Below are 13759 nucleotides of genomic sequence, written 5' to 3' on the forward strand. Positions count from 1 at the left end.
TGCTGGATCATATTGTAATTCTACATTTATTTATTTATTTATTTCATCTCACTGTGTAGCCCAGACTGGCCTCAAGCTCACAACAGTTCTCCTTTCTCAGTCCCCAGAGTACTGGAATTTACAGGCATGCACAACTTTGTTCTTTTTGAGGATTGTTTTAGATAAAATTAAACTTTCAGTTTTCAGATAATTGTAGATTCACATATAGTTTTAAGGAAAAAAAATGCATAAAGCCTTTACCTGGTTTTCTCCCAAAATAACAAAGTAACATCCTGCAAACAATAGCACAAAGATACAGACACTATCAACTGTCAAGACCCAGCAGGCCATCACGCCTGCGCCTGCCTGCAGGGGGGGAGGGGGGCTGCACTGCCCTCTGGTAGCCCCGCCCACTTCCTCCCACCCACTCCCTAACCCTAATATCTAATCTGTTCTCCTTTTCTATAATTCTGTTATTTCAAGAATTGGCTATACATGGAATCATCCAGATATACCCTTTTGGAGACTTAACTTTTAAAATTAGTTTTTAATCAGTGCATGAAACCATTCAAATTATGCACATTGATGGAGGGTGCTATAGGATGTCATTGTATGAAAATGCATCCAAATTCTTTTATGTATCAAGAACTTGTTTCTCTTTATTACCAAGTAATGGTTCAGGCAATAGCTCTGTAAACTTCTTTTATTTTAAAGAAACAAAAAAAGATATTAGTTACAGCATCTTGGCTTCCTGTCTTGTGCCTTCCGGTACCTTTTGAACTTCTCACTGTATGTGGTTCAAAGAAGTAGGGTCACCAAGTGAGAAGGAGGAGGCTGAGACGTGGCCAAGCCCAGTCCGCTCTGCTGGGCTTCTCTGCGGATCACCGTTCTAAGTCTGGAGAGTGACATTTGATTCATACCAAAACGTTTTCTTCCAGTGTGTGACTCAAAGCAGAATATCAGTTTGGGCTACAGGGAATGGAGTGCTGCTCGTCTCAGGAGGGATTTCTTGTGCTCTGTGAAACACTGATGTCTTTTGTCATGTAAAATGTGTATAACACTTTGGTTTCCATTTGGGGTCTTCATGTCAGCTGTGAACGGAGCACTCTACCTGTTCGTCCCTGTTCCCAGCAGAGCAGCCACTGAGAGCTGTCCTTTAATGCATCCTGGACCACACCACACTTCCAGTGCTGCGTACTAGGAACATGCAGGGACCTCCTGGCTCTGTGGTCCTGAACTTGGGTTGGTTCTCCCGCAGGCGTTTATGGAGCATGTATGGGATCAGAGATGCCATTATACTGAGCCCTGGGGATCCCACATGGAAGACACAGATGACCGAGTACCTGTCTGGCTGTCAGTCTCAAGAAGCTTATCCATGAGTGCATGGGTAACAAAGCAAGAAATGTTAATACGGGTTTAGCACCTGGAGGAACACAGACCAGAGAGCTTCTCTGTCCCCAGGGCCTTATCCCAGTCCTCCCTGTTTATTTAAGCCCAGTGCCTGGCAGTGTGACACACTTAATCAGTGTGCTTGCCTAAGCCTTTGATCGATGGGTGGATGGGTTGATGGAGGTGGCATTTGAGCTCATCTCTGAGGGAGGAGAAGCATCCAGAAGCATGGAGACAGTGGAACGGGTATCTAAGCAAAGAAGCCAGCAGACGCTGAAGACTGGTAGATCAGAGAATCCCAGCACACTTCACAGGAAACCCTCGCTCCATCAACGTGGCTGGAAGAGAGGGCGCAGGAATGGACAGCGCACAGGGTTGAAAGGAGCCTGGGTGCCTGCACGTACAGCGCTGTGCCTGCCACCCCTCAGCGGGATTGTGCTTTATTCTTCAGTGGCAATGCACTCCTACTCAACACATTAGTTTAAATGAATGGACTTTCTCATCCAAGGTTGTGTCAACTTAGAAGTAGAGTTCCAGGTTCGACCCACCACATGCCCTGACCTGGAAGCATTTGTCAGAGGAGCTGTATCAAGGAAAACTAACCAAAAGAGGAAAAGAAACTCAACTCCAAGTCTTATCTAGGAAGAGTAGTACTTTGGGCTATGAAGCTGCATCTCCCCTTCTCCCTCCTTCCTTCCCTCCTTCCAACCTTCCCTCCCTCTCTCACTCTCCACCACTGGCCCCGTGGCCCTGCCCAACCACTTTTCCCACCATTCTGCCTTCACCTGCTGGTACCCAGGCCCAGCTCTCTCCCTTTCCTGCTTTCAAGGGAGCATCATGACAATCTGTGCTATGGTACCCTGCTGATGTTTTTAATCCCCATAACACACTCATCACTGTAGGGCGGAGATTAACCATGACTCCTGCTCTGCAGGAATTTACAGATTGTTCTTTCTCCCTCACACCTTCCCTTCTCCTCCTCCATCACTTTTGAATGTCATTTTAATCTCTCACAGACAGCCCAGAGGGGCTCCTGCAGAAGAGAAATTAAGTTGAACACACAACTTTTTGAATAGCTTCTATGCGTCTAGTCCTGTGCTAGAAGTTTAGGATTCACTTCCAAACATTCATTTAATCCATTAAAAATTGTTTGTTGAGCTCAGTGTAAAGGTCGATGGTTGTAATCTCAGCACTTGAGACAGAAGGATGATCACGAGTTCTAGGCGGTCTGAACACATAATGAGACCCTGACTCCAAAAACAGAATGCTGTTTGAGCAACTACTGTATGCTCAGACAAGCAGGTATGATGTGTGCCCTGGTAGAGCTTATGTTTGTGTAAGACAGAATGTTCTAGAGGAAGCAAGATAACATTTCATCAAAGAGTTGAATACATGCAACAGAAAAGACCCAGGAAGCACACCAGAATGTCCTAACCTGAACAAACATTTGTTGAGCCCTTGCTATGTCCGGAGCTCACAGCCATTCACAGTGGACTTTCCCCCCATTTTGTTGACGTGGAAATTTGGGGTTAGAAAAAATAAGTAGATGCTAAGTGATAGAAAAGAGATTTAAACCCAGCAGTCTGACTCACACATTCACAGTTTTAACCACTGCTGTGCATGATCTGATCTAAGCTGGGTAGAAATAAGTGTTAAGCCACATCACATTGGTGCTGCCTGTCCAAAGGGAGGAAATGAACGTTGGCCTCTCTGGGCACCAGGCTGCCAACGCTTGCCACAGACGTGGGGAGGGACAGCCCTGCCTCAGGGTCCCTCGTTCGGAGAGGCGGAACTGGGCCTCTCTGCTCACTGGTGGACATTTGCCTTCTCCCTGGACATCTCCCCTCAGTGTCCAGGAGTACTGTGAGTGCTCGACGGTCCCCAGGACCACCTGGAAGTGACATTCTCAGCTCCCCAGGGCCTGTACCGGGGCACCTATGAAGGGGCTTTGCAGGGGGCACTGAATAACAGATCACTTTTTGTTCTGTGGAAATGTACTTTTTCTTCGACAGAACTATATTTTACTATTTTCCTTCCCTATCTCACCTCTTCTTTCCACTTTTGTGCTGCTGGCTCCCACCGTGCTCAATTTATACATTTTATTAATACATTACTTCTATCCTCTTCTGTGTCATTAATAAAGATGTTAAATAATTCTGAACCAAATACTCACCCCTGTAGGGCCCTACAGGACACTTTCTTTTAATTAATTGTGCTGCCTTTCATCTCTCTTATATCCTTTGGTTTCAGATTTCCAGCTGGTTTGGAATCCATGACTTTTTATCCAGTCCTGTTTGAACTAATTTCACAAGTGAAAATCTGAGCGATGTTTTACCAAGTGTTGATTCAGGCAGGTCCAGGCCTACAGAGAGCTTGGCTATATTCAGATTTTTTTCTAGAAGATTAATAGAGTACAATTTGGTCTTAATAAACTGAGTCTTCCTAAGGCACCTCTTTCCAATATTCTTTTCAATCATATCAATATTTTCTCCATTATTGTCACAGTAATTTGAATTGGGTTGATGTCAGACTTCACAAAAGATACTCTTAACTGTCAGGGTAATCCTTTTAGACCTTTTCAAAGCTAACTGTTTCTAAGTGGTTGTGCTATTGCCAATATCTTGTCATGACTTAGTTTTGAAAATTAAAAACATAAAAATAACTGAGCATACTATAAATTACCTACTTAACCCATTTGCAGTATACTTTCTTATATAAAACAGGAAGTGATTTAAATTCACAGGAGACCAGACCTCAGAGTACTTTATTAAATAATTTACATCGGTGACCCCATTTAAAAATAACTCTTGAGTCTTTAAAATGTAACTAACAGGAAATGAACTCTTCCGAGGTTGCTTGCTGGGCAACCTAGGGCCCTGATGGATACACACAAGGGTGATTTCATTTGGCCTATGTAAATCCTTGGCTATTGGCAGGAGTATCTCACTGCTGAGCTGTGAGAAATCCTCTTTATATCAAGCTCAATTCTGTTTTTAAATTAACCCCTTCTGTGGGTAATTTAACCCTTGTTGGACTGCCTACTTGTCATAATAACACTTGTATAATAATGTGAAAGTAGCCGGTGACATTTGTGAATTAACTCTTGATTAAAATATAAAAACATATCTAGAGTATGGAGCACACTTTTGGAAGGCCTTTCTTTCCTTTTCCGTATTTACTGGCTTTTATGTATTAGCAAATACAGAAAACCTTAATTTCTAAGAATCGTCACAGCCATTTAACTGACCTATCTTTTCAATTCTTTTACATTTCCTTGGATCCTTGCGCTGTTTATTTAGGGGGATCTTCTTGGTAGCTCTTCAGCTCACTTATTAGGATTAGGAGAAATCTCAGCAGCAAACAAGTAACAGCTAATCTGACCTCTTTGAAAACAGACTGTGAGCATCTGCTTTTATGAGATAGCAGGCTGGATTCTATCCTAGATGGCCAATGGGAACTCCTCTAAACAATGTGGCTTTAAAATGAAATCCTTTTTCAAGTAGCAAGGCTGTCTCTACTCAGGGGGAAATAAAAAGTTAATAAGGCAACGTGGCAGGTCCTCAGATGGTGTTTGGAGAGCCATTTAAGGAGCAAAACATAACTCCCCTAAAAATCTGTTTTTCATTAATTCTCAGGCTGTGTTTATCTTCCACCACGAGTACAGCAGTAGCGTGTACTCGGCCAGTTTGCAGCTCACTCCCACTGACAGCCACGGCATAAACCTAAGAAATGGAGAGGCCACCTAGCAAGAAGGAAAGCCAAGTGGTAGCGGACTTGCCTATCAGTGTAATCTGCGTTGAGGTTTACGTTTCAAAGAGTGTATCTTGCCTCCCTAGCAAGACAGAGACCTCCTAGAGCAAGGGTTGGTTAGTGTTTTCTACAAAAAAAGGACTATAAATGCTGTGGGCTTTGCGGCGGCATGGGCTCTGCTGAAGTATAATAATGTGAAAGTAGCCGGTGACAGTACACAAATAAGAATTCGTGGACACTGAAATCTGGATTTCATGTGTTTTCATTTGTCATGAGTTATTATTCTCTTTTGGACATTTGTTTTTCGTGGGCCCTACAAAAATATGGACACACACATCCATCACATGTCCTCTGCCACATCTAGTATCATCCTAAGGACCCTGTAGATGCTCAATAAATGCTTGCACACTTGTCTGTCACCACACAAGAGGACAGAGTAAGCCTCTCACCATATGACACACACTTGACATTTGCCAGGGATTTAGCTTGAAGTCGTCGCTAATCCCCGTCCCAAGTACCACTCTAGCAGATCGCGTTTCCCCCACAAAATGCAGTCAAGTAGAACAGAATAATTAAAGTGACCCTTTTGGGTCCTTGGTGATTCAATAAATACAGGGCTATAGGCCTTTACAAAGTGATTAAAATAAATGCTGCCACCGAAATCAGTTCCCTGTCACCTTATGTCATTGCTGTGATGCCAGTAATGATGAATCTACCAATCCATAGCAGTAATGGGCAAGGGTGACCGCCACACCATACAGCGTCTGTGTGTGTGAAGGCACAGGAAAGCTCCCCGGTGCCGCAGGGTGGGCGGCCCAGCAAGGCCGTCCTGAGGCGCGTTAGGCAGAGAATGCTCATTTGCCTCAAGATGCAGCTGTTAGGCAGCTGGACATCGCAGCGGAAGCTCTTACAGGGCTCAGGATCTTCCCAGACTTTGTCCTCCCAGTAGGTACTCTCAGCATTTCCGGTGTAGAGATCCCATGGTCGCATATCTCCGGACCTTGGGTCATTTCAAATACCAAGAGTGTGTCATTCATTCGAGCTGAGATCTGCTATGCTTACCTCAGCCAAGATCTTAATATCTTCCATCTTGGTTGTGGTCCCTAAACTGTAAAATAATACAGATTTGTGGAAATGTCCTACAAAAGAACACCAAAATGATTTCAATAAATATATGGGCTTCCAAAGGACCTAAGTGAAAGACAGGATTGTTTTGTTTTGTTTGAAGAGGGAAAGTGACTCTTGCCCTCAAATACAGAGCTTCGGGGTTTTTCTTTTTTAAGGGAATTTGACTAGACATTGCAAATGGGGAAGTAAGGAGACATTTGTCTATGTGATAGGAAGCAGACATCACGTGACTCTGGAGGGACACTTCTGTGGGGGGGGTGTGATAGAGCAATTACATTCATCTTGGGGAATTGGTATATACATATCGCATTGTAATCACTTTTATATTCTCGACTGCAGTCCTGATAAGGCCTGTTACTGAGTAGCAAGGAAGTACTTGCCATATTTGCAAATCATGGAGAAGACATGGTTGGTCACCGTGGTTTAGGTGCCCACCTCATTGGTATGAAGTGGTAGAACTAATGATTTCATGAGGTCTGTTCTCTGCAGCGTGAGCCTTCATTCAAGGAACCTAAATGAATGAAACAAAAAAAAAATACAAACTACTTTTTGGGGCATAAAATTTATCGAGGGTGACATTTGTTTTGGTGTGATGCCAAGTCTTGCTGGCCTCCAGTCATCTTTTGCTTATGGAGGGAGCCTCCCACAGCAGTAGCACAGCAAGCTGTTCCTAAACCCCAGTGTTCCTCACCCCTCAGCCAGAACATCCGGCTCCTCAACTGCATTTGCAACTGTCTTGTGAGACAAAGACTAATTGGTTTGACCTCATGCTGTCGCATGTTGAGAGACGTGAATCTTCAACACTCTTCCTTGAATTCATTGATTTCATTAAACACTGTCTGCTTGTGTTTGCAAAATGTTGTAATTTCCCAGTGATTTCTTCAAACTACAGCACGTCAACAGAGTGTGTTTTGGAATAATGCCATTTCGTAGCTTTGATCTTGTGTTTTAATCTTTTATTTCCAATAGGTCTTCTACATTAAGGCCATTGAACCACAGAAAATATCGACCTTAGGGAAAAGTAACGTAATAGTTACAGGAGCAAACTTCACCCGGGCGTCGAACATCACGATGATCCTGAAAGGAACCAGCACTTGTGATAAGGATGTGTGAGTTGAAATACTAATAATTGATCCTCAGTAATCTGAAACCAATGCCAAAGAGATGTCAGCATGATCAGACCCTTTCTGGAGTCAGATGATTCAATGCATGATAGAGGGCCACTTAGTGTATTTGTTGCAACAAAATTCCACAAAGTAAAATTGGAAGCTCATTGTAAGAGAATCTGCCTTCTGTTACCTACTCTCCCCTCAAGATCTCAGTAAGCAGTAATTTCAAGATATTCCTTGTTTGGAGCCTGAATTCATTTTCACCATCAAAATTATGCATAGAGACTAACAAACATGATTGAGAAGATATGCTTAGAAAAATATTTGTATACCTTGGAATTCGATGCAGAATTTTATGGAGGAACTTTTCCAATATGCATCCCGAAGTTGAAAAAAAGAAAATTTCAAATCTATTTTGGAAATTTCATTCTTTGTAGCTTTCTTTCTCTCTACTGGTTTGGTTTCAGTCTCAAATAATGAAATCACCAATACAAAGATTAGCAGTAAAGGAACAAAACACCCCAAACATAATTCTTCAGCCAGGGTGCCCTTGAACATTATGATCTCTGTGATTTCCTTTTATCCAGTTAATGAAATTGAGCCAAAATTTCAGTTTCTGACTTATCTTCTTGTGCATATGGTCCTGACCCCCACTGCAGGGGAAAAAAAAAAAAAGGAGACATAATAATAACACAAAAGACAATTTGAGTTTTCTGCTTGTTAATTTTTATAAGTTTGTGCTAATTTGAAGGAAAAGATGTTGTTGTCTCCATGAAGTAGAATACTGAGCTTATTGTCATCCTAGAAATACATTTAAGACAACCTGCTGAAGCGTGATGTTTGGGCTTTTAATGACTAAAACAGATTTGGACAGCACTCTAATCTGCCATGCTTATTTACCGAATTTTCTGTTCTAATTCACTTGCCACACACCACTGCCACCCCCTCTGCTTCCAGCAGTGAATCTGGGATATCTGTGATCTGGATGAGAAAAGCGGCTCGTTGCTGGCTTTCCTCTGTTCGGCTCCATCCCAGAACCATCAGGCACACATTAGAGGCAGTATCTATGCAACCTGGGTATTTTTGTGCCATTTATCCTGGCTAAATACCTTATTGCAAAAATCCTTCATTCTGTATAGTGAAATCTGCGAAGTTAGACACCTGTGTGTTCGCTGAAAGGCAATCAGCTTCACTGGAAAATAAGTCGTTTTCAGAGCATTAACCTGTTTCTGACTCTTTATGCTCTCATTTCCATTCCGAATGTGTCTTGAGATATCGCAGTTATTAAATTAAATGACTAAGAGACCTGTCTGTGGGGAGCGTTTCGGTAACCCCATCTGTGTAGTGAACCCAAGCGCATGAGAGCAGTCAACATGATTCCCAGTTAATCCTTTACCCAAGCCCATGCCATTGTCCCAGACTCTTTTATTATAGTATTTTTTAAATGTGTATTTATTTTGAAAAGAAAAGTGCAAGTACAGTAGGAAACTGACCTACATCTCCACCTCTCTCCTACTAAAACTTAAAAACAAGTTTAGATTCTAACAAGCAGCCATTCGACAATGAACTTCCTAGAGCTGCACTCAGAGTAGGAACCTTAAAATATGCATCTGAAGTAGGATAAGCATCAACTCACTGTTTGCATTTAGCTCCTTGTAAGGTGTAGTAGTGTTAATAATCATGCACATAGCCTTTAAGAAGTCATAATCGATTGGATTATGGATATGGATTATGGATTATGGATTGGATTGGATTATGGATAATTAAGATAATTAGATGCACAGAGGACCCAGGGAGTGTTGTGGAAAGCTCTCCTGTAACTCCAGACAGGCATTGAGGGCGGCTCCTCTGGGTGTCAGGAGCACCCAGCACCATCCCGCCCAATCCCCGGTCTGGAGGCTCCTGGGAGGCAGCTTAGCCTGAATCTGAGACCCTCATGCTCTCGGAAAGACACTGTTCCCACGCCTGTCTGCCCCTGGCTGGGTTGAGTTCCACCTTCCTAGTGGTTGCCTAGGACTTTTTTATTTAAAGCCTTGATTACGAAAATGTTCAGACCTAGACAAGAGAAGGGCACAGTGACCCTCTTTACCAAGTTTCCAAATGCATCCGCATTTTCTCCATCGCGTTTTGCCTCTTGGATCTGCTTTGGGTGGGAGAGGGTAAGCATATGAGCTTAGCCGCTGAACTTTCTTAAAAGTACATCCCAGCCGCGTGGCTCATAAATACTTCCGCATACGCTGCTAATAGGAGCGGTGTCACCATCCTCCCCAAAGTTAACCATCATTTCTAAGTGTCATACCCATTCCATGATTCCCATCCCACGTTCACCGCGCGTTTGGCTTTCTAAAGGCCAATGGTAATCCCTCCTTCCTCCCCCACTTCGAAGGGAGATGCAAATAAAATGATAAAAATGCACAAAAGAAAGAGGAACCCAGCCCACATTTACCCCAGCTGGGTAAATAGCTATCAGTAGCTGCCCGCAGCTGCAGCTGCTCTGCAAGTGGAGTCCCGGTTCAAGTGCAATCCACGAGCTGTCACCTTGAGCAATCAGCTGTGCTAAGTGTGCGTGTCATGTAAGAGTCCCTCCTCTCCCCTTTCTAGGATACATGTTAGCCATGTGCTGAATGACACCCACATGAAATTTTCTCTTCCATCGAGCCGAAAAGAAATGAAGGACGTGTGCATCCAGTTCGACGGTGGGAACTGCTCCTCGGCGGGAGCGCTGGCCTACATCGCTCTGCCACGCTGCTCCCATGTATTTCCTGCCACCACCTGGATCAGGTACCGTCTAGATCTGCTGTTTCCCACCTCTGGAGCAGGGACCATAAAGCTCACGATTTCCTGCAGACAAATGCACAAATGGTGGCCATATTTGGATTTCTAGGCCCTGGCAAGATTTTTTTCCTAGAGAAAGGCCTACCTGACGAGCTGGTTGTTCCTGTTGTCGTCCGTGCTGTGGACACATCCTGTTTTTCTGTTAGCCATGGCTGCCAGGAAACTCACAGCTCAAATGTTTGTTCAACCACAGTAACTATTCTTAGCCTAGGTTTCTGTCACAAATTTATGACCTTCTTAAGCATGTGTCACTGCTGCTAATGATAAGGGTCCTTTCTTACATGTTTCAGTTTATAGACTTTAGAGTCAGCTGTTTTGAATGCTTTGGGAAAAGTATTCATAGATATCACAGGAAAGGCAACATCTATGTGTCAAAGAATCTCCCTTGGTGAGAGATGGAAGTTCCAAAATGAACTCTCCAGGTGAACCCTTAAGGAGCAAAAAAACAATCCTGCCCTTATCACATTTAAAATTCACATTTAAATTTTGTAATACTGCCCTAAAGAGATTCTATTCATCTAACAGAGCCTGAAGCTAATTTTCAAAGTACTCTCTCTCTCTTTTTTTGGTATGGGGATTGAACTCACAACCTTACGCTTGCCAGGAAGGTGCTTATGCTACTGAGCTAAACTCCCAGCTCTTCAAGGACTCTCTTGATAAAACTAGCCATCAGGCTTTGGAGTCGGGAGAAAAGACTTCACTCCTGAGGTTCTTATTTAAGACTGAGAGAGAGCTGGTTTTGTTAGTCTGCCGTGGCTGCTGTGACAGAGCACCAGATTGAAGGGCTTCAGAAACCTGCTTTCTCCCACATCTGGAGCTGTAAGTCTGCCATCAGGGCGTCACCAGGGCTGGTTTCTTCTTAGCACTGTCCTTGGTTTGCTGATGGCAAACTGAGGCATGGAGCGGGTTCCAGCAACAGGACAGTTTAGTGCTCAAAGTTGCGTCTCCATACTGTTGTCCTGCTGTGATATAAGGAGCAGTGACTTACTTCCCTGTTACCTGTGACACCCTCAACCTGTGTCTCTTGGTTGCTTCCAGGTGTTTGTACTTGGGGCAAGAGTGGGGCTGTCCAGCCTGGTGCCCAGAGAACACACATGGCTTGGTCTTCACGCACGTAGTAGCTTGGCAGGAGCCCGTCTTGACCCAGCCCCTTGCAGCTGGTGGGCTGGGGTCCAGGGTCTTCTCTGTGGTACACAAACTGGTCTGCTGGCACCCTCCCACTGCTCTGATCCCCAAGGGCTCGGCCAGCTGTTGGGCCTGACATACCCAGACTCTGTTCCCCAGGACACTTGTTTGGTGGCCTCAGGGGACAGGGACCCATGGCCAGCTGAAACTGTTGACAGCTGTTCATTTCACACACTGTAACCACTTTGCTTTTATCAAACAATACACTAAGAAGATGTGAAGCCGTTTGGCTTGGTTTTGGTGAGATAAACGGAGCCCCCTTTAACTATTATGTATATGGTTTCCCAAAGAGGCATTTATTCTTTTAACATCATTTGTAATCTTACCTCTTCCAAAGTGTTCCCAGTGTCCCAAAAATAAAATATAATTGGTAGATTGGGAGGAGTGTGATTTTGAAAATTGCTAAGATTAAAGAATCTTCATATAGATTACAGCAAACAAAATTCCACTCAGGGAATGCTTGTCAAGGTACAGGTGATCGGATTATATATGGCAAAATGGTACAATGGAGCTCAAATTCTATTAGAGAATGTGGGCATTTTCCTAAAATTAAAATGGGAATTTTCCCCGGGGAATGGGAATTAAAACCTGAAGTTTTATACTGATGTGTCTTAAAACCATGAATTTGTGGTCAGTGTCCATAAAAACTCCTTAGATTGTCATATGTTTGAAATTAAAATTAGTTAATTTCCTCTGAAACATTACTGTTTAATATTACATGTGGATCAGCTGACAGTTTTGTTCCAAATGCAAAATGCCTGTCCGTTTACCCTTGCTGTTGCTTTTTGTCTTGCAGTGGTGGTCAAAATATAACAATCAAGGGCAGAAATTTTGATGTAATTGACAGCTTAATCATTTCACAGGAGTTAAAAGAAAACATAAACGTAAGTCTTCAGATGCTATGCGATCGAAGCTCTTTTCAGTGCTGATTTTGTTTTCATTGCATGCTAAATCGTGCTGGGGCTATTTCTCATTTCTACCGCTTTGGTGTTGTAAATGTTTTAAATTTACCTTTTTACAAATTTACTCACGGTGTGATACTAGCTGCGCTGTAACTGAACAACAAAGACACTTGCGGTTGCCTATTTCGGGTTGCCGCGCAGAGGAAAAGAGACATGTACTTGGTATGACAAGACCTGCCAGTGTCTGCGTGTGTGATTTGCGGAGAGTGGCTGTAATGAGACAATGCTTATGAATATGTGTAAGAAAGCTCCGCGCATGGTCGAGGTGTGAGCGAGGAGCTGTGTTGCTCTGAAGAGTGAGCAGTGATGTTCCCATCAAGGAGCTGGGACCCCGAGAGACAGGCGGCTCGCTGATGTTCCCGAACTGCTGGAACAGCTTCTCCTCCTCTGGCCATTGTCCCCTGGGCTCTCTTTGGTCCCTGCCGCCTGCTCTCACTTTCTCTCGCCTTCCCAGGCAGGGTCTTTTCCACTGCAGCTTCATGGTACTAAAGCCACCAGTGCTAGGAGTGTGGGCAAGATGCAAGGTTCTCTTGGGGCCTCTGCGTGTTACTAAGCACTTCCTGAATCTTCTTCCCCTTCTCTCTTCCCCTTTCTCCCTTTCCTTGATGAAACACAGGTGGGGGCAGCCCCTGGAGCCCCACTTGATCACTTCCTGTGGAGCTTAGCAGAGCTAAGGGCGACCACAGAGTTATTTCCCTTGGCACTCACTGGGAGGTGCTCAGGCCTAGGTGCAGAAGTCTCCTGCTGTCTCTCACCACCTGGTCCTGCATGCCTCTACCTCCTGGCCACTTCAGAAATGGTTCCAGGCCCACACTGGGTCTGCTCCCGACCTGTGGCTGCATGATGCACGCACACCTCATTGTGCAAGTCACACAGAGGACTTAATTTGTCAGTGGTCTTTTTCCATTTCCTAAATGCTGTTTCCAAATCAAGTACAGTGTACTGAGCACCGACTGTAGACCAATTGTTTTGCTGGGTGCAAGGACAAAAGGCAAATGAGATGGTCACACCGGCTTCGTGGAGGAGGCTGGCAGGTTACACAGGGCTTGAACGTTGGCATCACAGAGTGACATCAACTGCTGGGTCCTCTGGTTCCCGTTGGGTCCAAGGATGCTGTATGTTTCCTGTGAAAAAGAAATCACACACGGAGGGAGCATGATGGCTGCAGAGGGGGCAGGGAGGGCAGTTCTTGGGCGAGTGGAAATGGAAGGAAGGGCGGTTGCAGGCACGGAGGGAAGGGTCCCCGTCTGCGCCTGGTAGGATGTCCCCAGGCCTGCTCAGCTGCAGCCTGAGGCTGGGTCAAGAATGAGCAAGAGTGGTGGCTGGGGAAAAACAAAAAGAACACTACATCAGGGCAACTACCCAAGGGGCATCCTAAAAAGGTTTCCCTGAATTCTGTAGGCAGTGGGGAGCTACTTAAGG

General features: G+C 44.3%; 1 protein-coding gene across 3 annotated transcripts in view; it reads left to right on the forward strand.

The window, feature by feature from the left end:
* Plxnc1 (plexin C1) overlaps positions 1-13759 on the forward strand; it is a 140441-nt gene that overhangs the window by 72306 nt on the left and 54376 nt on the right. For all 3 annotated transcript variants that reach the window (XM_003476281.5, XM_063255304.1, XM_063255305.1), the window contains exons 10-12: positions 7216-7355; positions 9957-10136; positions 12172-12259. In XM_003476281.5, coding sequence (XP_003476329.1) covers positions 7216-7355; positions 9957-10136; positions 12172-12259 — 408 coding nt within the window. The remainder of the gene's footprint in view (positions 1-7215; positions 7356-9956; positions 10137-12171; positions 12260-13759) is intronic.

This window comes from Cavia porcellus, unplaced genomic scaffold (genome assembly GCF_034190915.1).
Source record: "Cavia porcellus strain 051 isolate PalLab524CR breed Dunkin Hartley unplaced genomic scaffold, mCavPor4.1 scaffold_8, whole genome shotgun sequence".
Taxonomy (NCBI): Eukaryota; Metazoa; Chordata; class Mammalia; order Rodentia; family Caviidae; genus Cavia; species Cavia porcellus.